This window comes from Maniola jurtina, chromosome 12 (assembly GCF_905333055.1).
Source record: "Maniola jurtina chromosome 12, ilManJurt1.1, whole genome shotgun sequence".
In the NCBI taxonomy this organism is placed as follows: Eukaryota; Metazoa; Arthropoda; class Insecta; order Lepidoptera; family Nymphalidae; genus Maniola; species Maniola jurtina.
The window spans coordinates 14391390-14418035 of NC_060040.1; the positions used below are offsets into that span (position 1 = coordinate 14391390).

The 26646-nt window shown below is 36.9% G+C and overlaps 1 protein-coding gene across 8 annotated transcripts in view; it reads left to right on the forward strand.

Annotated features, from left to right (window-relative positions):
* The window catches only part of LOC123870542 (liprin-alpha-1), a 159545-nt gene that overhangs the window by 116206 nt on the left and 16693 nt on the right, over nucleotides 1-26646 (forward strand). For 7 of the 8 annotated variants that reach the window (XR_006797091.1, XM_045913892.1, XM_045913894.1 and 4 more), the window contains exons 2-6: nucleotides 20067-20168; nucleotides 22778-22942; nucleotides 23308-23382; nucleotides 23667-23774; nucleotides 25220-25291. Coding sequence is in view for 7 of the 8 variants with exons in the window: in XM_045913892.1 (XP_045769848.1) it covers nucleotides 20067-20168; nucleotides 22778-22942; nucleotides 23308-23382; nucleotides 23667-23774; nucleotides 25220-25291 (522 nt within the window). In the remaining variant the exon portion in view is untranslated. The remainder of the gene's footprint in view (nucleotides 1-20066; nucleotides 20169-22777; nucleotides 22943-23307; nucleotides 23383-23666; nucleotides 23775-25219; nucleotides 25292-26646) is intronic. The other variant, XM_045913897.1, reaches the window with a different exon arrangement.

The window sequence follows — 26646 nt, forward strand, 5'->3', positions numbered from 1 at the left end:
ACTATGGTCTCGACCGAGCTAGCCCTCTCTGTTTCGCGCGGGCTGATCAGCCGTTCACTGCTACCGTCGTCGCTCGGATGACGTCGCCCGGACTTCTTATTCTTTTTTGTACAACTTTCGGCCTTATGCCCCTCCTTTTGTAATTCATTTTGGCGGTCAATACTCGATAGAGTTTTTAAATTAGAAATGTCGGTACTAATTTTCGTTTGCCATAAAAACATCTCGGATTTTGTGACCGAGTCAATACGCAAGGACTGTAGCTCGTTTTTCAGAAAAACAATGTCTTTAAGCAAGCGCGTAACGTCGACATGTTCAAAAGACACCGGCGGTAATTTATTTAGATTCTTAGCGACATATGTAGGCTGTCGCGTGGGTTCAGTTTCTTTAAACGCCTTTATTACATCTTTAATGTTTTTCTTACTTTTGTCCTCACCTTTTCTCTGAATAAACTTCACACCTTCGGACGCCAAGGCATTAAACAACTCCGCCTTTCCTGTCTCAATTTCTTCAGCCGTAAAGTTCGTGGTACAGATTTGTATAATGCTCAACTCGTCAATTAAATCTATCTTGTTTTGGATAAACGTCAAAAATTCATTTACCGTCAGTTTTTCTTCCATTATTACTCATAATCTCGCAAACAATGTCAAAACATAATATAACTACATAGCCGCACAAATTCACTTTACACAAACACGTCCGTATCGCTCCTGCGTGTAGATGCAAATTTAAGCGAAATACCTATCATAAAACTTAAAAATAGCTCGGAATCTAGTTGGGTTTTGAACTTATTCGTCCGTCTGTCAGAGCTCTATAACTTCTGAATAATTAATGAACATTATTGTTTAAAATGCACAAATGTTTGTATTGTAAGTTTATTTATATGCAGTGTTTTGTTGTAATAAAGTTTTCTACTGCTAGTATGTAAATCAACTAGAGCCTTTTGTACGCTAGGTCTTTTTGAATAAATAATAAAGCAAGGTTTGAAATCTTCTAGGAAGTCATACACGGTCGCCACGTTACAGGTTACCTAGTATGGAGACCACAAGCAAACGAGATTGTTATAAATGTCTGAAAAAAAAAAAGATATTTTATTATTATTATATTTATAGGAAAGTAGTACAAAATAAATTTAGCTTCCTGTTACACCGGCTTCCCGTGGTGCGTGATATTGCCGATGGACGCAGACCACCGACGCAAAATGGAAAGAGTATTGTCCGTGGTAGCATATACAAGTGGTCGTAGTCGTCCGAGCCTTGTGCGCGGTGCGTGTCTGTCCGTGGGCGTCGGCCGTGCGTGATAATCCGCTAACCCTCACACCGTGGAAAGCCAGTATTAGATAGCATTTGTACAAAGCCAGCTCAAATAAAACCCCTGAAATAATATCAATTTGAAAAGCAATAAGAAAGCCGAGACATGCCGTGATGTTCAATTTGACGACCACAAACAGAATATCGAATTTTTAACCCCCGACCCAAAAATAGGGGTGTTATAAGTTTGACGTGTGTATCTGTAAACCTGTGTATCTGTCTGTGTCATCGTAGCTCCTAAACTAATGAACCGATTTTGATTTAGTTTTATTTGTTTGAAAGGTAGCTTGATCGAGAGTGTTCTTAGCTATAATCAAAGAAAATCGGTTCAGCCGTTTGTAAGTTATCAGCTCTTTTCTAGTTACTGTAAATGTGTTGTAAATTTTTAATTTACACTTGTATTACATTCAACCGTAATCAAACAGAAAAAGAATCTCAATAGATTTTCAATATTCTTGAAAGCTTCATTATACGTATTTGAATATTGTTATTGAATTTTAGAATTAGAATTTTGTCTTCATTTCTCTTCGTCTTCACAAGTATTTACTAGATCAGGGTCTTAAGTGCATCTTATTCCTCATTACTAAGGGTCATGACCTCTTTCTAGTTTCCATTAATCAGATAATAGTAGAAGTTTTCTTGTGATTATAAGCGGTAGGTTCGCAGATCCTTTCGCATATAACTCGAATTAGTAAACGAGATTACGACTCTTAAATTTTATATTTATTAACAGATGTTAGTGATAATAACCGACGACCTAATGTTGTCTTCGAGGCACGAAGGACTCGAAAAGATAAAAATCGGCCTTCCAAAAATCTCTCACCCATCCAGTTATTGACTTGGCTTAACATAGATGCCAGACGTTCGTCCCGCTGACCTATTTGCCTGTGAATCATGTAGGTCAGATTCTGGTTCATCATATCATCACTACTTCACTACTGAGCACTGATTTCCTTCCAGAATGAAAAGGGTTTGGCCATAGTTGAGTACCTTATTGAGAACTCTCAGACGCATCAAGTTTAAGCTTGTCAATCACTGTTAAAGCTTGTCATACTTAATAATTTGTTAAAACGCGCTTAGCTCCGAAAAGTTGCAAGAGATGCATCTAGGAGGCCGATGTCTACATGCTCCGTCTTACCTGAGAGCTTACCTGCACAAGCCAGTTTGCGCAGTTAAGTGCGTACGTGTGGATGGTAAGACGGTATCCCGCGCAGTTCCAAAAGCTGCTAAAAATTGGACTGCGCAGGTTTCGGTCTTGCGTGTACAGTTTTAACTGCGCAGGCAAGACGGAGCGTGTAGCCGGAGCGTTAACTACTAGACTCGCTTATTACTTGTCTTTAAAATCTATTCTAACTTTAAATACACGTTGTTCACCACGTGTCAAGAACACCTCATTCATTCACCTAGAACCTTGGGTGCATTCCGGCTCATTTGAAGCGCTAAGCACTAATTGCGGCGTCAGTCGCCGGCGGCGGGGTCAAGTCAACATTGGCGACTCGTGTCAAAGCGCGGCACACACATCGCTGTGGCGAGTGAATGCGCCGCGTGTTGCTGTGAGCGCGCCGACGAATGCCACTCAGCCAAAGTCAAGGCGGGGTCGACCGCAGTACGCTTTTAGAAACCTTTACACAAGCAATCGCGAGGTTTTTTTTTATTTGTACACATAGTGAAACTATTCGGGTGTGGCCAAGACATGAAACCTTTGGTGAAAATGATTCAAGGTTTTCTGTTTCAAAAGAAACATTGTGATTTTATACAGGTGGTATTTTGAGAGCGGTTGAGCGGCGAAAACTTAAACAATTAGGGATAGAGAAATTAATATACTTTACATTTATTGTGGTTACTTTTTAGGGTCCTATTGGCACCCTTCGGGTACGGAACCCTCAAAATCAAGATGTAACAATGACTATCATGTAAATAAATAAAAAATAGGTTTATACTGTTAAATATCTTGAGGTAGACAATGGTACGGATGATTCGTGTGCAAGTGCGACTTTCACTTGGCCGATTTTATTTCAGAGATTAGGTTTATTTACGACATTGATTGAAGAATAATATGATTTATCGATTAGCGCAAATAAATCACTCCTAATTTTTCTAAACATACGGGTAGGTAGGTAGGCCTAATTGTTATGCCGTTTTTCTTGTCTCAAACATTTATTGTCATGGACGAAATATTTACGTTATACCTACTTACTGTCAGCGTAATCTGTCGAAATTAAAGCTAACTTATGTTGATTGCAAGTGCTTTGCGGGCCAGGATACCATTGTCAAAATGTATACAGTAAAAACCGTTCCATAATTTCATAATGCAAAACCAAACATTTGAATATCAAACTCATAGTAATTGGATCATTTGAAATTCAAACAGCTATTGTTTGAAGCACAGTAATATCATTAAAGGAACTATTTTGGCGAAATTCAAAATATTATATTATTTAAATAAAATAACACTTATGACAGACAGCAATTTATTCGGACGCGGCCAACAAGAGAAAGAATGACAGTTGCCACAGAACATATTTTATACAATGACATTGTCACAGAGTAGGTACTATGCGTTCACACTTCATCATCCTCCCTTGAACGCAAACCCATAGCTCCAAGGAAGTGTTGATGCTTTGGCTTTGGCAGGGCTTTGGTCAGCGAGTCTGCAGTCATCGAGCTGGTTTCAACGTACTCGACACAAATCTCTCCATTGGCTACCTTGTCTCTTACAAAGTGATGCCGCACGTCGATGTGTTTGCTGCGAGCCTGAAAACTTTCATTACACGTTAGCTTGATTGCACTTTGGTTATCACAGTACAATTTCAGAGGAAAAAGTTTTTCTTGCGGCCAAAGTTCAGTGTGCAGCTGCCTTAACCATAAGGCTTCTTGAACTGCGGCAGACAGAGACATATACTCTGCCTCAGTGGTGGATAAGGCTACTGTTGGTTGCCTCCTTGAGTTCCATGATATGGCAGAGCCCTGAAACATAAAAATGTAACCAGTACAAGAACGACGATCTTCAGAGTTTGAAGCCCAATCAGCATCACAGTATCCAATGATTGATTCGTTATTTGGCTTGTACATTAGTTTCATATTTCTTGTACCCTTCAGGTAACGCATTAATCTCTTGACTGCTTGCCAGTGATTAATTTCAGGTTTATTATTAAATTTACTCAAAGTGTTAACTGCATAGGTTATGTCGGGCCTAGTTCCTTGGCATAAGTAAAGTAAACATCCAATAGCTTCTTGATAGGGTACTTCTGTCAAGATATCTTTACCAGAGCTTGTAAGTATCATTCCTGGTTCCATGGGTGTACTCGCAGGCTTACGTTCACCCATATGGAAACGTTCTAAGATCTGATCAATATATCTTGTTTGATCAATGCATATAGCATCTTCTAGGTATGTAATTCTGAACCCAATGCAGTAATTAGCTCTTCCTATGTCTTGCATTTTAAAATTTTCCTTTAATTGTTGTTTTAAATTTTTAGCTTCATTTTCATCAGTGTAAAACAAAAGTAAGTCATCCACATATACTGCAATTATTAATATATTTTTCTTAGAAATATTGTAATAGATACAAGGTTCGACCTTTGACCTTTTCAAACCAATATTTTGTAGGACATCATTTAATTTCATATTCCATCTTCTGCTTGCTTGTTTTAAGCCATAGATTGATTTATTAAGTTTACATACTTGTTCATTTTGTTTATACAATGGTGGCTGCTCCATGTACAATTCCACGTCAATTTCACCTTGAAGGAAGGCAGTCACAGCATCCATCTGCTCTATTTTCATTTTGTATTTAACAGCCAAGCCGATCAAGTATCTAACTGAGGTATGACGGACAACAGGCGCATACACTTCTTCATAGTCAATACCTCGCCGTTGTGCATAGCCTTTGATAACTAATCTTGCTTTATATTTGCTTATGTTGCCTTCTGCATCCAGCTTCGTTTTATAAACCCATTTGCAAGGTATGGCTCGACGACCTGATGGAAGATCGGTGAGTGTCCACGTGTTATTCTCTATTAGTGAATTATACTCAGATTCCATAGCTTTTTGCCACTGAAGACAGTTAACGCTTGACAAAGCTGCCTCTGGTGTCTCAGGATCCTCTTCTATCGGTGTAACAGAGCTGGTTACCGCCTGACATAAAAAAGTCTTCTTGATGTTTTGTCTAGGTCTCAAAGATATCTGCCTTGGGGTAACTTCCTTTATTGGCTCCTCTGGTACATAGGTCTCATCAGCACCATAAGTTGTGTCAGAGCTATCTATAAGAGAGCTTGTACTCAGATCTGCTGCATCAGCAGTTGTGCTGCAGGACTCTTTTGAGGTCTCTTGTAAGCTGTCAGTATTCTTTTCAGTCAATGGAATAAGTGCATAATCCTTTTTAATATCATTTTCTAAAAATATGACATTTCTACTTCTTAAAACTTGTTTCTTTGACTCATCATATAACCTATATCCTTTTGTGTCACTACAATATCCAACGAATATTAATTTTTGAGATTTACTATCCCATTTTTGTCTTTTCTCTTTGGGAATATGCACCATAGCTTTACAACCAAATATTCTCAAATTACTTATGTCTGGTTTCTTTCCACTCCATACTTCCTCAGGAGTCTTGTATTGTAGCGACTTCGTGGGAGCTCTGTTGATGACATATGCTGCTGTTGACACTGCCTCAGCCCAAAATTGTTTAGATAAACTGGAATTTAAAAGCATACATTTAGCTCTCTCGACCAAAGTTCGGTTCATTCGCTCGGCTAAACCATTTTGCTCAGGCGTGTAAGGATTGGTTGTTTGATGTTGGATACCTGATTTTTTTAAGAAGTTATCAAATTCATTATTTACATATTCTTTGCCATTATCTGTTCTTAATATCTTAATCTTTCTATTTAACTGATTTTCAACAAGATTTTTGAACTCTTTAAATTTTTCTAAGGAATCAGACTTTGATTTTAAAAAATAAACATATACTTTCCTAGAACAGTCATCAATAAATGTAATAAAATATCTGGCACCTCCCAGAGATAGCTTTTCCATGGGTCCACATATATCGGAGTGAACTAAACCGAGGATTTCAGAAGCTCTCGTGCCCTCATGCTTAAACGACTGTCTCGTCTGCTTTCCTTCAATACAAGTAGTGCAAAGTACATTATTTGTATTTATGGACTGTGGTAAATCGGTACCAGTAGTAAATTCTTTAATTTTTGCAAGGTCAGTAAAGTTTAGGTGACCTAATCTTTGATGCCATAAATAAGTAGAAGTAAAAAGTGCATATGCTGCATCATTCACCACATACATATTATTTATACATTTAGCTGTCAAAATTAATTTCTGATTTTGATAGACGCTGCATTCATTTTCTGTAAATTTTAACTGACACCCATTCCGAGTCATTTGACTGACTGACAGCAAGTTGGTTGCTAGTCCTGGCACATATAAAACATCTCTAACCTGAATGACTTGAGTGTTGTTGCCGGATCCTGGTATTTGTAGATTTAAATTGCCACATCCTTTCACTTGTAAGCTTTTACTGTCTGCCATTTTTATCGTTGCTACTGTTGCTGTCTTGCGATCATATAACCAATCTTCTCGGTTGGTCATATGCACACTCGCACCGGAGTCGATGACCCAGCAATTGTCAACGCTAACTGAAAAAGCAGAAAAAGCAGCTACAAATCCAGAATTGCTATTATTACTTTTAGATTTACTCTCTTTCTTCTTACTAGAAGTACAATTTGTGCTCTTGTGACCATATTCGTTACAGGTGTAGCACCTGGGTCCCTTTCCGTGACCCTTGTTCCGACTAAACTTGTGTACATTCCTTTTATTATAATTAGTATAAAATGCAGCTGAGTCAGAGGACTTTACATCTTGTAAAATTTTAGTTTTTACAAAATCTGCACTAATAGACACACCCGAACTCTCTATTGCCATGATCATAGGTTTGTAGGTGTCCGGCAAACCTGCCAGAAGCAAAGTGCCTAACCACTCATCATCTACAGCAAAACCTATATTTCTGAGTTTGTGTGCAGTGGACATCACCTTGTTCACGTATTCCTCAACATTTGAGCAACTATCTAGGCTTGTTGTAATTAAATCTTTCAAAAGTCCTACCTTACGTGACAGGCCGGAGTCGTCGAATGCGCGCTGTAAGTTTAGCCATACCTCGCGTGCTGTCCGTGCTTCTTGAACGTGTATATAATTTACCGGGTCAATAAGCAATATGATTTTTGACTTTGCCTTGACATCTTTTTGAGCATCTTTAGCGCCCGGATCAATACATTCCCACAAATCCTCGTGCTCGAGATATGATTTCACGGCGAATTTCCATGTATTGTAGTTGTCTCGACCAGTGAGCTTCTCAATAAAGGCAAGTGGATTGATTGACGCCATGATGTCCTGAAAAGTAAAGGCCCTACGCGTTCGTCCGAAATCTGTCTTAATCCGCCGAAATAAACTGTATTTATTTGATTTTAATTTATTACGCGCAGTGGCCGTCCGGGGCCCAAAACCTAAAGGAACTATTTTGGCGAAATTCAAAATATTATATTATTTAAATAAAATAACACTTATGACAGACAGCAATTTATTCGGACGCGGCCAACAAGAGAAAGAATGACAGTTGCCACAGAACATATTTTATACAATGACATTGTCACAGAGTAGGTACTATGCGTTCACACTTCATCAATCATCAATAATCTTAATGCCGAAAAGCCTATATTGCCAGGGCAGACTGAATAGAAATAGTGAGAGCAATTTCAATTAGCGGGAACGCAACACCGTCGGTTATAAGCCAAGTCAATTTCCGGTCTACGCCAAAAAATTTCAATATTTCAAGCAATCCTATTGATTTTCGGAAAAGGTTACTGACCTAGAGCTTTACTAGTTTTTTTTTAACAAGATTTGAGAGACTGCGACAAACGAACTGTGTGCCGAATCAATTTTTTTTTTTTTTTGCGTAAATAAAACTTAAAACGTAACAGGCGTTGGCGTTAGTATTTTGACAAGGTATAGCACGACAAAACTTCGGTATTATATTTCTATATTATAGAAGTGACTGTGAGAATTTACGAGTTTGTCAACCAATCGAAAGAATTACGGTGATGGAACCGTACGTAATCTAAATTCTACGGACACGTATGAAGCGATTTGCCTTCTCATTTCTAATTCGAACTGCTATGATACGCCCTTCGGGCATCAATTTTTCTATCCACTTTTAATATAGGAACCTTCAAGTCAAGGGTGAATAGGTATCTTGTAGACAAGCGCGCTCCATCTTAGACTGCATCAGCATTTGCCAGCGGATCTGATTGCAGCCAAGCGCTATTCTATGTATAAATTAAAAAAAATCTAGATGACCGTTCCGGACCGGTCCGATGACCCAGATTCTAGGTTCCAAGTTTTATGATTCTAGGTCCTAGAATCATAAAATTTGGCAGACAAGTAGGTAGGTCTTATAGCACAAGTAAAGGAATAAATCTGAAAACCGTGAATTTGTGCATTACAGAAAAAAAAATCGAAATGTGTTTTAATTTTCAAAGTAAGATAACTACCAAGTGGGGTATCATATGAATCGGCTTTACTTGAACATTCTAAAACAGATTTTTATTTATTTTTAAGCATAATAGTTATTGATTTATCGTGCAAAACGTCGGAAAAATACCCGGGTACGGAACCCTCGGTGCGCGGGTCTAACTTGCACTTGGCCGGTTTTTTTGAAATATTACAAAAAAAACACTCCACAGTCCACATCTCTCCACACTGACACCACATTAGTATCTACAATGCACCCGTGCGAAGCCGGGGCGAGTCGCTAGTAGGTACTTATTTGTATAAATACCTAACACCGAACAGTAGGGGTTGAAATATGCTCAATAAAATAAATGGAGCCTATAATGTTATCAATACAAGCTATTTAGATCTCCACGGGAAGCTAGTTGCGCCGCGACCCTCCGTGGGGAACAGGCAATTAAAGTAAATACGTTTGTATTATGTTTGTTATAGCTTATGCCCGCGACTTCGTCGGTGAACACAAAAAACCCCCTATTTTACCGCCCTTAGGGGTTGAATAGGCTATCTGTATACCAAATTTCGTACCGATCCGTCTAGTAATTTGAGCTTTTGTCTGGTGAAAGGCTTCAGGCGTGGCTAGTTACCACACTACCGGCAAAGCAGTGTCGCCAAGAGATTAAGCGTTCCGGTACGATGTCGTGTTGAAACCAAAGGGTTTGGTGTGTTTAATAAAAACTACCATACTCTTTTCACGTTAGCCCGCGTCCATCATCACTTACCACCAGGTGACATTGCATTCAAGGGTTAACTTGTATATCTGAATATATAATAACTATATATATTGTGTAGTATTTCTAAAGAGTTTTTTAGTGATACTGAATTAGTCAAGCAACCAAAATTAAACTCAATATAAGGTTGAAAAATGAGATCGTTATTTCGAACCGCTTTGATATTCTATTTATATGATTTTTTTCTGTACTACTTAATGATCTCATTAACTTTAACATAATTAAACTTCCTCTTATTCTGCCTTTATCCTCATCTTTTTCATGCAATATAATATAATTATGGACGCTATCACTTGGCTTAGTTCCCATTTTCTCTATGTTCATATTTATCATAATATACAGTTACTTCACACGGTTCACTAATACAATAAATACTCCAAACTTACAATTCAACCGTACAACTGTATTTTGTGGTGCCTACAAAATATATAGGTGATATTTTATTAGTGGTTAATAAGACCAAACAACTCGAGAAAGAAGTAAACTTGTCGGAATTTTAGAAACGTAAATATATTTGTGATTTTTTGTTCTGTTAAATTTATGACAGGGTGGCATAGATCAGACCAGGCATATTAAATCTATTTTCTGACTAAGGTAAATGAACGTTTACATCCATTTGTGTAAAAATGATATTTGCAGTCACGCAAAGTTCGCTTAAATGCAATCTCCATACAATTAACAATTTGAACTTAATGTTTACTTTTTTTTTTTAAAGTCAGTTTTTACCTCGCTACCAAAGACCATTCCCAAAATCCCAGTGCTTTTAAGTACTGGCAAATGAAGTAACAAGTAATCCTCCATCGAGCCATTCATCGGTCATTATATTTCCGCCGAGGAATGGTCTCAGCTGCGGTTTGGCTCCGAGAGATATCACGAAAATTGAGCGGCGCGGCGATTAATACGAAATATCGTCGGCAAGTACTCAACGCTTTGACTTCCTATTCATTTCTGAACCGTGTCTTATTTACACATAGGTAGAGATAGCTAATATCTCAGTTTCCGTATCTTATAAAGTTGCTTCAACTCAATGAATGGGGCTTAAATTATCTCAACTAGGATTTGTGCTCTATTAGTTTTACTTGAGGGTTTAAATAAGTGCAAGCAGACTTACACAAGTACACTACACTTACAGTACACTACAAGTAGAAGAAGAGTAGTAGTTGTGTAGAAGTACTCTTAGTTTAAGTGAGGTAGAAGTAGAATTGATCTTTCTTAGTACTTTAATGTTAAATTAATGTGCCAGATGGCGTGCGGGTATTCTTCCTCTTCCTGACTTCATCCAACGCTACATGTCATATTCTTCCACTTCTTCAGTCAATCTTCACTTCGGTGAATCTGCTATTTTTTGGATTAGCGAAGTTAATTAGCGCTAACATAATAAAGGAAATATGCTTTATTGTACTTCAAAAGAGGAATACAAACAATGAAATGGAATAAACATCCATACTAATATTATAAACGAAAGTGTGTCTGTGTGCTATAAGGATAATCCCGTCGTTCGGTAAAAAATCCTTTATCAATAGCGATCAAATGAAGCCCCCAATAGAGTTTCCGACACGAAAGACAATACCTTTATCAAGATTATTATCCAAGAACCGGGAAGCGAATGATCCATTCCGTACACGTACAAATTTTCGAGGGAAATGAAAGTTGGAGGAAAATAGTTAACTTTTTTCCGCAGAAAAGAAATTGTTTGGGCGATCGTTTGATGCCTCCCGCTTGTCTAATATTTATACGGGAAATATTTTAAAGGGATTGCTTTCCTATTTCGGAAACTTGGGGGCAATGCAATATTTTAATTTTAATGCATTATTTTAAACGCAAATAAAAAAAGAGAGAATTTGGTTTCGAGTACAATATTATGAGATTATAAGTTTTTTCCATTTACTTGTGCTATAAAACCTACGCACCTACCATTATAATATCTATAATCATGTGATTATAGGTCAACGGGAAGTTCCTTCTAGGTTTCTTGACAGACAGACAGATAACGAAGTGATCCTATAAGGGTTCCTTTTTCCTTTTGAGGTACGGAACCTTATTAAATGTAAACTTTTTAGCCTGCTAATAAGACCATCTTGTAAAATGGAGAAGCCTTTGGAGCGATTTAGTCAAGCGCAAATATTATGTCGTGGTTCAAAAATAACACGTTAAAATTAAAATCCGGTCACTCGGCCAAGTGCTAACTCTGGGCTCCACATTCGTACTCTCATAAGCCTCGGCCGAGTGCTCCAAGTAGAAACTATATTTTAAGAATACCTATTTCTTTAACATCATTTACACGTTTTAAATTATCTAAATACCACGATAAAAGTATTTTAATTGCCCATACCTGTTGTCTACATTATAAAATGTTAACGACAACAACCACGAAATTTGCTTAAAATCAAACCGGCCAAGTGCGAATCAGACTCGCGCACCGGAGGTTCCGTTCTCGGGTATTTTTTCCGACGTTTTGCACGATAACTCAAAAACGATTATGGTTAAAAATTAATAAAAATCTGTTTTAGAATGTACAGGCAAAGCCCTTTTGTATAACCCACTGGGTATAGCTGTTATCTTACTTTGAAAATTGAAAATACTTCTTTGTTCATGAACACATTTTATAATTTTTTTTTTGTGATGTAACCAAAAATTCACAGTTTTCGGATTTTTTCCTTTACTTGTGCTATAATACCTACCTACCTACCAAATTTCATGATTCTAGGTCAACGGGAAGTACTCTGTAGGTTTTCTTGACAGACACGACAGACGGACGGACAGAGAGACAACGAAGTGATCCTATAAGGGTTCCTCTTTTTCCTTTTGAGGTACGGAAACCTAAAAACGTATCGGCAGTTACCTTTGGTTTGGCATGGTCTCGTAACATTGTATACCTGAGTTTCATCACAGTTTCGCGTGTGCGTGGATACTAAACCTGCCCGGCGATGTCGCTGATATTGTTTTACCGGCTCTGCGGGCTCATAGAAGCCTTTATTATATACACAACAAATATTTCAACATGGTAAAATGCGGGGCCTGTGGACGATTTTTATCAGCGACAGCTTCGGATGCAGTCTCTTGCAAATGTACTTCAAGTTACCATCGAGCCTGTGTCGCGCTGGCTCCCGGCGCCGACGTCGATCCTGCCTGGAGCTGCCCGGAGTGCAGGAAGGGTCTGAGGCAGATTAGAGGATCGGAGACGCCCGTAAAAGGATTCAGTCCCATGCCGGACGCAGGCAGCACGGACCAGCTCAATCCTGGGCCCGCGAGTGATGCGCCAATGGAAAGTGGGTTAGAAATGGAGCTGCGTTTGTTCCGTGAGGAAATGCGGGCTATGCGTGACGAATTTCGGGCCTGTCGTAAGGATATGAGCGATATTAAGGCTTCCCTACTACTATGTACACATAGATTAAATAGTGTAGAATCAAAAGTAGAATTACTTGAAAAAAACATGACAAATAACAATCAATCAGCTGCAGACTTCTCTAAGCTGGAGAGCATGGTGTCCCAGCTAAAAAGCGACATCAACGATCGCGATCAGGATTTACTGGCAAATGACATAGAAATAACAAATGTAGCGGAGATGCCCGGGGAAAATCTTATGCATATACTATTAACGGTCGCAAATAAGATTAGTGTAAAACTAGAGGAGCGGGATGTGGTCAGCGTATCTCGTGTCGGTGGGCACCTGCGCGCGGACAGCCCCCAGGGCCCCGTGCCGGTCCGTCCGCGCCCCATCGCAGCTCGCCTGGCCAACCCGGCTCTCAAGGCTGAGCTGCTGCAGAGCGCGCGCGTCCGCCGCGGCGCGACCACCGCGGACTTGGGTCTGTCTACTGCACCACGGAGGTTTTACATCAACGAGCGTCTCACAAAACAAAATCGTGCTTTATTTCGGCAAGCCCGTGATGCTGGCCGCGGTCATAGCTGGAGGTTTGTCTGGACAAAACGAGGTCGAATTTTTGCTCGCCGCGATGAAGAATCGTCGGTGTGTCATATCAAATCAGAGGAAGACATTAATAGATACATTCTACGAAATGAAGTGGGTAAATAATGATCTTGCCAGTAGCCTATGTTTTTATGTGCTAACTTTGATGTTATACTACTTACATTTGCATACCAAAGTGTCTAATATAAGAAGTTATTATTTTATCTTAGAAAATTTGTTAACTTGGAAGCAATTTTTAAAACCGCATTGTAATCTAACAACCATTATTATAAATAACTTAAAAATATGTTATGTTTGGAATATTTTTATAAATAATGTACCAAAACTATTCTACTTTATGTCTTGCATAGTTGTCTTTAGGTTTGTTTATGACAAAATATTAACACTTTCCCAATTTATTTTTATTAACGTTATGGCCTTATATCACATGCGATTACTATGTAAAATTATAAAATTCTCTAAACTATATTTAGTCTATAAAATAAATCAGAAGGGCTGTACCTTTTTCTGTACTGTAATATTGTTACACTTCATTAAACCGAAAATCACTTTTTTATTATTGATATGTTCAAAATTGTGTTACCACTTAAAATACTATAATATTATAATTTTAGAAATATTACTTCTGTTAATAGCTCACTACACTATAATAATCTGTTCTACTATACTTAATCTATTACTTTTTTACTTCTTACTTTATTGCTGTAAACTAACTTGTGTATTATGTATTACTGTGACTCATTATAGCCTGTGTGTTGTGGTGCCAAAATGGAACATTCAAATAATATTAACCAATATTATGATATTTCCTTGCAGCTGTTTACTACTTATTACTAATACAATAATGACTATTATATACTATACAATATTATTATACTATATAATATTATATGCTAATAATAATTTATTTTATATTTTATACAGACTTATGGTAATAATATTATTAAAAGAAAACTATTTAAATGTTTTATTTTATTATTTTTATATTATTAAAAGGTAATAACAAAACTAATAAGTTATTAGTGGGTTTACTAAATCCAGGATCTTTAGGTACATCTCATGACGAGTTTATCGTTGCAATGCAGACTCACGGAGTGGACATAATGGCTATTAATGAGACGTGGTTAAAGGAGGGCGAAGACTGTCGCGCGCCAAAGGTACCTGGTTACAAGTTATGTCATATCCCGCGGCCGTCTAGCGTGCGCATGCGCGGAGGCGGAGTAGGTTTTTATGTTCGGCGAGGTGTGAATGTTAAACTTTGTGCTCACCCGGAAAGCCCTCCGGTGGAACAGATGTGGCTGGCGTGTCAGTTTAAAGGTTTAAAGCTTATCATTGGTACGGCATACCGTCCGCCTTGGCTCGATGCAACTATTTTCATAGATGCTTTGACTGCTTCGGTAAGTTCGTTTTCGAACTATGATCATACTATTCTACTGGGTGATTTCAATATTGACATGTTACAGCCCGACACTGCAAATTTCAAGAAGCTGAGTGACTTTTTAAGATACTTGAATCTTACGCAGTATGTCACGGATCCGACACATTTTACAGACCATAGCTCAACCCTTTTGGATCTCATTTGTGCAGATATTAGCATCTCAAATATCCACATTGATTTTATCCCCGACTTGAGTAGGCATGCATTTGTGAAGTGTGAAGTTGATGTCGTAAATACCAAACGAGTACCCAAGAAACTCACTTTTCGTTCATTAAAAAATATAGACAAGGACTTATTTGATGTACATCTTAACCAAATAGAATGGGATCTCATTATTGGCATGCAAGATGTAAATACCATGCTTGAGACCTTTAATTCATACATTTTATTGTTATTTGATGTCCATGCACCACTGAGAACTATTACTATTAAAGAGGAATCTTACCCATGGATCACTCCTACTATTGTACAAATGATGAAATTACGTAATGATGCACATGCAAAGTCACGTCTAGACGCTAGCTGTGAAGTTAGCAAGAAGTATTATAAAGATCTTAAGCATATAGTTAATACCGCTCTCTATAGGGAAAAGGAGGCCTTTCATAATCATTATATAAATAAATACATAAATGATTCAAAACTATTATGGAAAAACCTCAGAAAATACGTTGTTCCAAAAAGCAATACTTCTGATGAGGATATAATAAATACATTCAAAGATCCAAACATTATAAATAATCATTTCCTAGACATACAAGTGCATAAAAATGTCAAAGAAACTGATATTGTTTATTATAAAACGAATACTTTTGGCAATTTTAAGTTTAAGCTTCACTGTGTTACAGAAGGTGAAGTAAGAAAAATCATAAGTTCTCTGAGATCGAACGCTACTGGGATCGACGCGATATCATTAGATATGATTTTATTAACCTTACCCACAACCCTAAGCGTTATAACTGCAATTATAAATCGGTCAATTGAAACGGGTGTTTTTCCGAAAGCCTGGAAAACTGCAATAGTCAGACCGATTCCAAAAAAAGCGAATGTCACTACTCTCAAAGAATTACGTCCTATCAGTATTCTTCCCTGCCTATCAAAGATTCTTGAAAAAGTAATCTGTGAGCAGCTGACTAAGTACGTAGAGAAGCATGATATTCTGCCTGAGCGACAATCAGGTTTCAGAAAAAATTGTGGGACTGCCACCGCTCTGATTGATGTTGTCGATAATATACTAGCGTCACAAGATTCCGGTGAAGTGAGTTTGCTTGTACTACTAGATTTCTCGCGTGCCTTTGACACCATCAATACAACCTTATTGCTCGCTAAGCTGTCGTTCTATGGCTTGGACTCTAATTCCTTGCAATGGTTTGCAAGTTATCTCAATGACCGCTCTCAGTTTGTACAGTTGCGACATTCTAATGGCCATACTGTAGATTCGACACTCAAACCAGTGACTAACGGCGTTCCGCAAGGATCTATATTAGGACCCCTTTTGTTTATTATATACACAGCAGATATCATTAAGAGTATAAATAACTGTAATTACCATATGTATGCTGATGATACACAAATATATACATCCTTTAAACTAAGTAATATCTCTCAAGCTGTAACTTTAATTAATGAAGACTTGGAAAGTATTGCAGACTGGTCGGATTCAAACCAGCTCGTTCTAAACTGTAGTAAGACGAAATACATGTTTCTCGGAACTCGTCAGAGTATAGCAAAAATTCCTCTCAATGCTCCTCCAGTGTGCGTCAGAGGTGAAGTGCTGGAACGGACCACAGAAGCTAGAAATCTGGGAGTTCTGATTGACAGCGAACTTCGATTTGAGAACCACATACTTCAAGTAGCCCGAACCTGTTTCTATAAACTTAAAATTCTTTACCGCGTACGTAAATTTCTTACCACTGACACTCGCCTCAAGGTTTGCGAAGCATTAATTCTCTCCAGATTGAACTACGCCGACGCCCTGTATGGTCCCAGGTTGTTAAGTCGCACTCAACGGCTTGTTCAGCGAATTCAAAACGCCTGTATACGATTCTGCTATAATGTTCCTCCAAGATCGCACATCTCGCCCTACATCAATAAAGGAAACCTGCTCAATATGAAAACCAGAAGGGAGTTGCACTTGGCCTCGTTACTGTTTGGGGTGATACAGTCTCAAAAGCCTCACTACCTCTTTAATAAGATCGAATGGGCCAAAAAGACCAACACTCGCTCCAACAGAGTCTGGACTCTAAAAACTCCTCATCATGTAACCGCAGCATTTCGTGGTAGCTTTAAATATGCCGCTACGAAATGCTGGAACAACTTGCCTCCTCCCCTGCGCGATATAAGCAAATCAAAAACATGGTTCAAATCAAATTTAAGAATTTTGTTATTGCGTCAGCAAAAGGGTGAGGAAGGCGCTTAGTTCAGGTCCTCCCACATCTTTATAATTCTACTTTATTTTATTATATACCTACTTTATCATTAAATTATTGTACTAACCCTATATCTACTAACCACATTATTTATTTTGTATTGTATTTGTATTTTGTATATTGCATTCTATAGGTAGTTACCGTCCGAAACTTCTGGCTTCACGGAAGACCAGCGCTGTGCCTGCGTTCCCGACACAGGCGCAGCAAATGCTGAGTGGAGTCCATTTTGGCACCACACACCACGCGTCCCATTTTATATTTTATTTATTTTAAGTTATTGTTGGTACCAAATAAACAGTTTTTCTTTCTTTCTTTCTTTCTTTCTTTATTGGCAGTATATCTCAATGCTTCCTACACTTTTTTGTGCAATAAATGTTACGCTTCAAAATCAATGTATTACTTGTAATGGATTTTTGTGGGCTCTGTTTCTTATTCGAAATTTATTTTTGTAAACTTGGCTATATATTGTATCTCTACAAAGGTTTGCTCCAGATTGTTTTGGAAGTTAAAACCAATATTTTTAAAATCATGATATGATCTTATAGGGTTCATTAAATTTTCAGTTAAAAGGTCGCCCATCTCCAATTTTTAACTGACTTCCAAAAAAGGAGGAGGTTCTCAATTCGTCGGGATCTTTTTTTTTTTTTTTTTATTTTTTATGTATGTTCCCCGATTACTCAAAGACCGCTGGACCGATTTGGAATATTTTTTTTTTGTTTGAAAGGGTATACTGTGCAGGTGGTCCCATATAAATCTGATGAATATCTTCGGAGATGGAGAACAGAACTCCTCAATGGATAAGAGCAAATTGCTTGCGATCAGTGTAATAGCTTAGTAAACAGTAGGGTTTTAACTGGGCATAGCATATTATAGTACAGTGAGGCCACTAAAAATTGTGAAATAAAAAATTTTCAAAAGAAAAATAAAACCGACTTCAAAAACCAAAAACACTAAAAAGTAGAAAATAATTTTTGTTTAGCTACACATGTAATGTACCTAGGTATGAAGTCGGGCGAGCTTCACTCTTGGATTTCTAATTTTGTTTTAATATGCTCGCTCGACTTCATACCTAGGTACATTACATGTGTAGCTAAACAAAAATTATTTTCTACTTTTTAGTGTTTTTGGTTTTTGAAGTCGGTTTTTTCCATTAGTATGTATTGTTGTTATTCGTATAGTGGATGCGGACTAACTGTAGAGGTAGAGCTATGCTGCCTAGAGTGTACCTGAAAGTACTCTATAGGTTTTGATTCCGTCGAATTGACAGTCACGACAGACAGACATACAAACAACGAAGTAATCCTATAAGAGTTCCTTTTTTTCTCTGGAAATACCGAGCCCTGAAAATGAAACAAATTTTATTCATCGTGTTGGCAAAAATTACTAACAGTATTTTGTGTCGGTGACCTAGTAACAGTCTTCAAGTGGTTGTAAATCAAAGCTACTAATGGCATACTTAGCATTCTGAAACATTTGCCGATTCTTCTTTTCTCCAGAGTCCTCAGTTCGCTTTGATATCTGTTCGTCTGAGATGAGCTGAGAAGCTCTCCACAATCGCTTATTGATTTAAACGACAGCTTTTGGGTCAAGGACGCAGATACTGTTCTACGGATTCTCTTCCTTTAATGTTCAAAGGACTCTTTAAAGATTAGTGTCAGGTACACCTCATAAATAAAGATTTTCGATGACAGGTTCAGTATCCTCTAACTCAACCGAAAGTTAGTTTAAAATCGATTGCAAACTTTTTTCAACAAACTCACTGACACGAAGAACTAATCAACAGACAGACATGAAAGCAATTGCCATCCAGTTCCAAGCTATGTTTAAAATTTCAAGCCTGTAGGAGTCTAGGTCACCGGGAAATTAGTTTGAAATCGATTGCAAAATTTGTGTCGTACGTACAAACAGACCGACAAGAAAGCGATGTGATAAAAACGTGTTAAAAATGATGAGTGATGTTGCAAAATATACAAACACAGATTTTTGTGTGACCTATCAATTAAATTAATGCTACAGCGTAACATTTGCAGATCCTTCCTCTCTGCAGAGTCCTCAGTTCGCTTTGATATCTGTTCGTCTGAGATGAGCTGAGAAGCTCTCCACAATCGCTTATTAATTTAAACGACAGCTTGTGGGTCAAGGACGTAGATACTGTTCTACGGATTCTCTTACTTTAATGTTCAAAGGACTCTTTACATATTAGTGTCAGGTGTGCCTCATAAATAAAGGTTTTCGGTTACAGATTCGGAATTTTAATTTGAACCGACTTAAAGGAAACTTCTGCCTAATGTTTTCTTTCTTGGTTTTGTGATAGGTAATACTATTCCTGTTGCTTTATATTATGTTCTTCTTTATAATAATGTAAATTTTCTCTTACAGGTGTGGTCCACTAGCCTAACGTAACATGAAAATATAAAATATAGTTTTATTTCTTTTGAATGGATTCATTAAATGTTAATAGATCTATCACTGGTTGAAAAATATTAAGAAATGATAAATGTATCATGTTATATCATTAGATTCATAATATATACATAGTTGTATTGCAGCTTTGTATGAAGACTGCGCGGTCATCTTTAATAACTTGCCTCCATTCCACTAAGTTTAAGTCTCTATGATATACCTCACTTACTTTACTAACGTATATATTTCTATTGTCACCAGGAATTTGCGACCCTCACAAAAGAGCTCAACCAGGCGCGAGAGCAGCTTTTAGAAAGAGAAGAGGAGATATCAGAACTCAAAGCAGAAAGAAACAATACCAGAGTAAGTACTATTAGAGTTAAAAATATGTTTTCACCTAACCAGCTCAACAAGGGCGCCTTTGCCGTCTACAACCAGTGAGCAAAAGTCGTTTAAGAGAAAAAATGTTGAACTTTTCTTGAGACAACACTTTTTCCTTAGAAATTAGTGATGTGAAAAGTTGTATGTATTACACATCGATGTATATGGATGGGCCCTTCGAAGATAAAAAACGCGCTCAAAAAGTCAAGAGAAATTGCAAAAGTCTCTTGACTTTGTCAATGACGATGACGTAAGATTCAAGCGTATTTTTGCGGACGGAATTGTATGGAAAAGGCTAATCCATATACATCGATGGTATTACACGATAGCAGTGTTTGTTTCTTGTGCCTTTGAATCCCTCACTACACTTAGGATTTCTATAATAGATTCTATTCGCCTTAAATATAATAAAAATAAACTTTGCTATCTTTTTAAACAAATAACTATTGGCGCAGGGTTGAACATGTATCTCTAAAACCACATCCCAAATGCGTCAATGTTGTATGTATCAACGGCTTTACGACTCGTGTCTCAGCAGCGTAAAGAAATATGGAAAAGTCAAGAGTTCCGTTGACAGTGACGCAGAATTCACTCAGCACTCGAGATAATCGTGAAGTTGGTATCAGTTTTTGTCACTTGCAGAAAAATTTCTCTCGCCGACATAAATAATTCACGAAGCATTCCCGCCTAGCTCCGAAAAGTTTAAGCGTTCCTTTCAAACTTGATGATTTGGTTCTTGAATTCTGAATGACGTTTTATTTCAAGTTTATTTGCCATACTATAACTACGAGTATTTTTCTTATTGATTTTTGTACTTTTGTCTGTTTGTTTCTAGATATTTGTTACCTTCGGCTATAGTAGTGATAAGATCACCATTTGCATTTTACATTGTTTCTGTGGTTTTTGTTACTATTTAATGTTGTTTTAATTATGTCTGCAAAATTTTATCTCGTGATGTATCTTAATCATTAGTTTTTCTGATTATTTTTTTCTTCTGTTTTATTGACTTGGGTTTTGAGATTTGACTAATTTTCTACAAATTTTTTATAGTAATTCTTGTGTCTATATTTCGTGCTCCTAATGTTTTTGTGTTCATCTTATCTTACGTTTCATTAATTCATTAATAATCTATATACTAATAAATAAAATTGGAGTGTCTGTCTGTAATTTCGAAATAACTACCTCATATTAAGCTCATATGGTTATTTGAACGATACCAACACCGAATCACACGTTTTTAAAATTTTTGTCTGTCTGTCTGTCTGTCTGTCTGTCTGTTTGAAAAGGGTAATCTTCGGAACGGCTGAACCGATTTTGACGGGATTTTCACAGACAAGTAGAGAATTGACCAGGGAGTAACATAGGCTACTTTTTTAACCGACTTTCAAAAAGGGAGTTGTGTTTTTCTACCTATGTACACCGAAATCTCCGAGATTTCTGAACCGATTTGCGTCATTTCTTTTTTAATCGATAGAGGAACTTTGCGACATTGTTTCATAAAAAATTTGGAGTCCAACTCCTCAATCCTGATGCTGCAGGGGATCTGACCAATCCACGCGGGCGAAGCTGCGGGCATCAGCTAGTTCATTAATAAAAAAAAAAGTTCTGTCTATTCGTAACCTATCGTTTATCCATTTCATTTGAAACTTTGCACTGTTACTTAATAAGGCAAAGTTCTTAGTATCATCAATATGTACAATACACGGAGGGAACACAAATTGCAAAAAATAAATAAGTATAAGTTTATTTCAAGTAACTAAGACTCATACACGGGATTATGCTAGTTATATTATCTGTATAATAACGAAAAACTTCCATGAACCACTACTACATGGTTTCTATACCAGCAAAAATCTTGCAGCAGCGGTCCCCATAACAACAGCCGAGCCTGCTGGCTGAATGCGTGCCGGGCGTAAGTTAGTCAGTTATAACATAATACCTACCTTACACCAATTCGCAGTTATTGTTTTTAGTATCCATCTCATCATTTATGGGTCATGAAATTTTATCATACGGTACCGATACAGCGTCACCGCTCCCTTTATTCTTTCCCAATACGAGCCGTAAGCCGTAATTCCCAATTCGAGTTCCGCAATAAACGCCCGCAAATGACGCAACGAGCGTCACCGGGGACCATTTGTTCATATCCGTTGGCAACTGGCAGTTGGCACACAATTTACCGTCACTCGGATAATTGTGGAGATTACGCTGTCACAACTTTTTGGCACTTTATTGGAAGCTTTCCGGGCACATTAATAATGATTTAGGCAACATTGCTTTGTTAGGATTCCTAAATTTCCTTTTAAATATGATTCTTGGACTCTCTGAAATCAAAGTTGGAAGAAATGTGATTGGGTAATATTACTGTAAGATAGACTTGGCCCTTAACTCGAGCACAGATTTTGCCTTTTACATTAACCATTTCAATTTCAACTTCCCTAAAGATGGTTAACCTAAATAGTCACTGCTTGGATACCATTCATGCTTCCAAAACTGTTCAGGGTTGGGGTCTGTTAATTTTTTGTTAAACGTGTCTATTATTGTTTCACTTGCTAGTAATTTTAACAGCTTTTCTTTCATTTTAATTCCAGTTACTTCTAGAACATTTAGAATGCCTAGTGTCAAGACACGAGCGCTCACTGCGCATGACCGTGGTGAAGAGGCAGGCGGCCGCGCAGTCCGGCGTCTCTTCGGAGGTGGAAGTGTTGAAGGCACTCAAGAGTCTCTTCGAACACCACAAAGCGCTAGACGAGAAGGTAATATCTATACTCCTACATTAGTAGAAGGTATCACTATTTTCTTCATTAACTTGTTACTCAATGCCATTCTTAATAAGCTCTTCTAAAATTTTACATTACAACACATGTTCTGATTATGGTCTAGCTTTCCAAATCGGGGTATGAGTTTGATGGTCTTTGTACATTTATAGTACAAAATAGTAAAACGTAACTAAATAACCAAGAGACTAAAACTTAAATTATTCTCGTGAGGATTTAGTTATGTTGGCATAAAGAATTACACCATTGCCTCCTTCTATTTGGTTTTTTAATCAAAAAGCGTACAGTGTCTAGTGTCTACCAATTCTTGATTTTTTTACACATTGACTTGTTTTGTGTTTCAGGTTCGAGAAAGATTAAGAGTAGCTTTAGAAAGAAATACAGCGTTAGAAGAAGAATTGGCGTTAACCAAAGAAGAAGTAAGTTTAGTTCTTTTCTAATGTCCATACCAACTGACTAGACTGAAATAAAAAAAAGCGTTTTTGATATTCTTTAAGATAGAGTTTACTCTTGCCCCAAATAGAAAGCAATTATTTTTAGGGTTCCGAACCCCAAAAGGAAAAACGGAACCCTTATAGGAACCCTCGGTGCGCGAGTTTGACTCGCACTTGGCTGGTTTTTTAATGACATAAACCTGTTCACATACTGAATTCTAGATTTCGTTTCGAGCAAACCTCAAGATGATTTCGATGTTGTTTTTCAGTTACAACAATACAAAGCGTCCGGCACGCAAGAATCAGAGAAGCCAAAAGAAAATGGCGCCGTTTCAACCGGCTCGCCCGAACAGAACGGCGAGCAAGTACAGACCAAGGTGCGTGTGGATTTCACTGAGGCTTCTATTGACTCACACATGAACTTTCAGTACACGAATATGCACTGCTACACTACACAATCAAAGAATAAAGTCTTTCAATCATTTTTATAAGGCGATTTAACAGTCCGCTGTGAAAAAATACTACAGAAAACCAGAAAGGAAAATCTGAATTAAACTTTTTATAATTGATGAGTAACTGTAAAGTAGAAAATCTAAGGAAAGCTTACATCATGCAATGAGGGCGAAACTGTAAAGTTCTTGCATTGACTTGTCAATAAAATAGCAGATGTGTTAAGGCTTATTGAAATAAATAAAATATTCACACACCAATCTCAAGAATTAACCGAATAGACTGTTTAAACATGTCGAGCCAGCACTACAAAAAAGACTGTTTTTACTTGTTTATACTTACATATTTTAAACTAACTTTATTTTATAGGTGCTTCGTGAATGATTGTGTAGTACTATGTGATGTTTTTAGATTGAATGGTGCTGTTTTACTCAATTCTCACATTGTTTTATAAAAATAAAATATTTAAACTATAATTAAGCCACCAAGACCCTCTGCAAAGGCGGATTGGGTAAAACAAAAGAGGCTATTAGAAAGTTTTGCCTAGCGAAACGATAACTAATTTAGTTGGCATGATAACTTTGAACGTCCTCTCGCACTGCAGGATTTTTGATTACTTTTCTGTTTTGTCTTTCTTTTTACTAATTGAATTTTTGTGGCTACCTAATAAAACTTTTGTTCTTCCTTTAAATAATGTAATTGGAATACTTGAACCTCCCTTTTTTCGGTCTATAGTTAAGGGCGAATCTAGCGAAATTTCGCGAGCGGAAATTTCCCACGGAATTCCCTACAATGTGATTCATTGAACTCTGCTTGATTTATTTCAAGCTTGGGGAGGGATACAATAGAAATAGTTCTCACAAGGTCAGGTAGTTTCCTAGGATCTCAGGAACCTAGGACCAAGGATTCCTAGGACCTAGAATTACACGCTCGGTAATTCCACTATAATATGTCACATTTAAATGTTACGAAAACCCATATTTGTGCGGACAATATGACGAGATCAAATTTCGCTTGCCTTATAAGTATTATAGTACTTTATAAGTATTCTTGATTATAAGTAGGGATGACAAAAATTAGTTTTAAGAGTGGTGATAAAGAAATATTGATGCTAATAATGCTGAAGTCTGCAACTGGGGATAATGATTATATACTTGTAATAATGATCTTGGCGATGAATTAGATGATCATATTAATAACTCTAATATTATTATAGCTAGGAATAGTAGTTGTAATATAGATCACGACTCAGTTGATTAAATAATAATCAAACAAGATTAGTTGCATAATGCAACAAAGCTGAATGAAATGATCCTCAGTGCGCGAGTACGTGTGCAATTATTTATTTATATTATTTTGGTCGTCGTCGCAGGAACAAAGTAGTGTTAACGGCGAATCGGAGAGCAAGAAACTCACTGAGCTCCAAAACACGATCTCTAAACAGGTCAGCGCCATACTGGATACAGATTATATACGTACATTTGAGCTGCTGAGTGTTTGACACATCTAAACTTTGTGACATCCTGAGGTCCACAGTTTCGAGTCGTTTTAGTCATGTTTTGTGATTTTTAAGTTCCAATGTATATCAACTTGTGAATAACGATTTGCGTTATTAATAAGAATGTTGAATTCAAAATTATTGAATTCAATATATTCTATTTATTTAGTTAGCAAACTTGAGAATGACAAATGAAATTAATCATTGAAAAGACTGAGTATAATGTAATTGAGGCCAATAGTGATACAAGCTCTAAGCTTAGAGTTATGATTTACGAAAGGGAATAAAGTTTGACGGACCACACTAAAATAAAATCTCTTGGCTTCTACTTGACTAAAAATAATCAGTTTGTTTTATTCTTAAACGGTTATAATTTTTTTTAATTCTCTATTCCATAACTGTACAGCGTTAATCTTTGTGGCCTGTGCTGGGACATTTACTACAATAATAATAGGTAATATTCTTTCGTATTCTATAATAACTCTGTTGTTACTGTGACTGTTTTTTTGACTCTAATTAGTAAGTACTTATAATCACAAAACATAGCCATGACGACTTGAAACATTTAACCGCAGTTTGCCTTAGTTTATTATTTATAGATTATCGCAACGCTTTCAATACGATACCTGTAAACAACTGGCCGAAAATAATCAATATAAATAAATGTCTAAATTGAATTTAAAAGTATCCACATTTCCATTGAAATAATACTAAAACAAACTATTGACTAGCTTCTTATTCAAAATTTTTGTAAGTGTTTAAGTAGTTTCAATGTCGTGCAGAAAGCTGTTGTCTGTAATATTTGTGATGCATTCACTAACTTATTCATCGCCTGTGAAACTAATGTCTAGCATTATTATTGTAACAAAATATAACACCTAAATTTTAAAGGAATGCAGTTATTGTACAAAAACCTAATCATTATCGCATACTTAGTGATTTATTTTCCTTTATCGATTTATTGGTTCTTATGCATGAAATGATTATTATTTTTGTCATCTAATAATATTCGTTACTTTTCGATTTCATAACTGGAATGAGTAAAATCTAGAAAACTTTGTCTATTTTGACTGCAAAGAATATTTACTTGCAAAGCTATTATATTTTAGACATAATACTATTTAGCATGTGTATTTGTATTTCTGTAGAACTTTTTTGGCACATCAGAATACCTACTCATACAAGTTGAAAACAATCTCTACATTTAGTTCAAAATCGAGGTAGTATAGAATTAAAGTCAACTATTCCACACATAAAACATCAGTTGCATTTATTTGAACATGTTAGAATCATAACCCAAG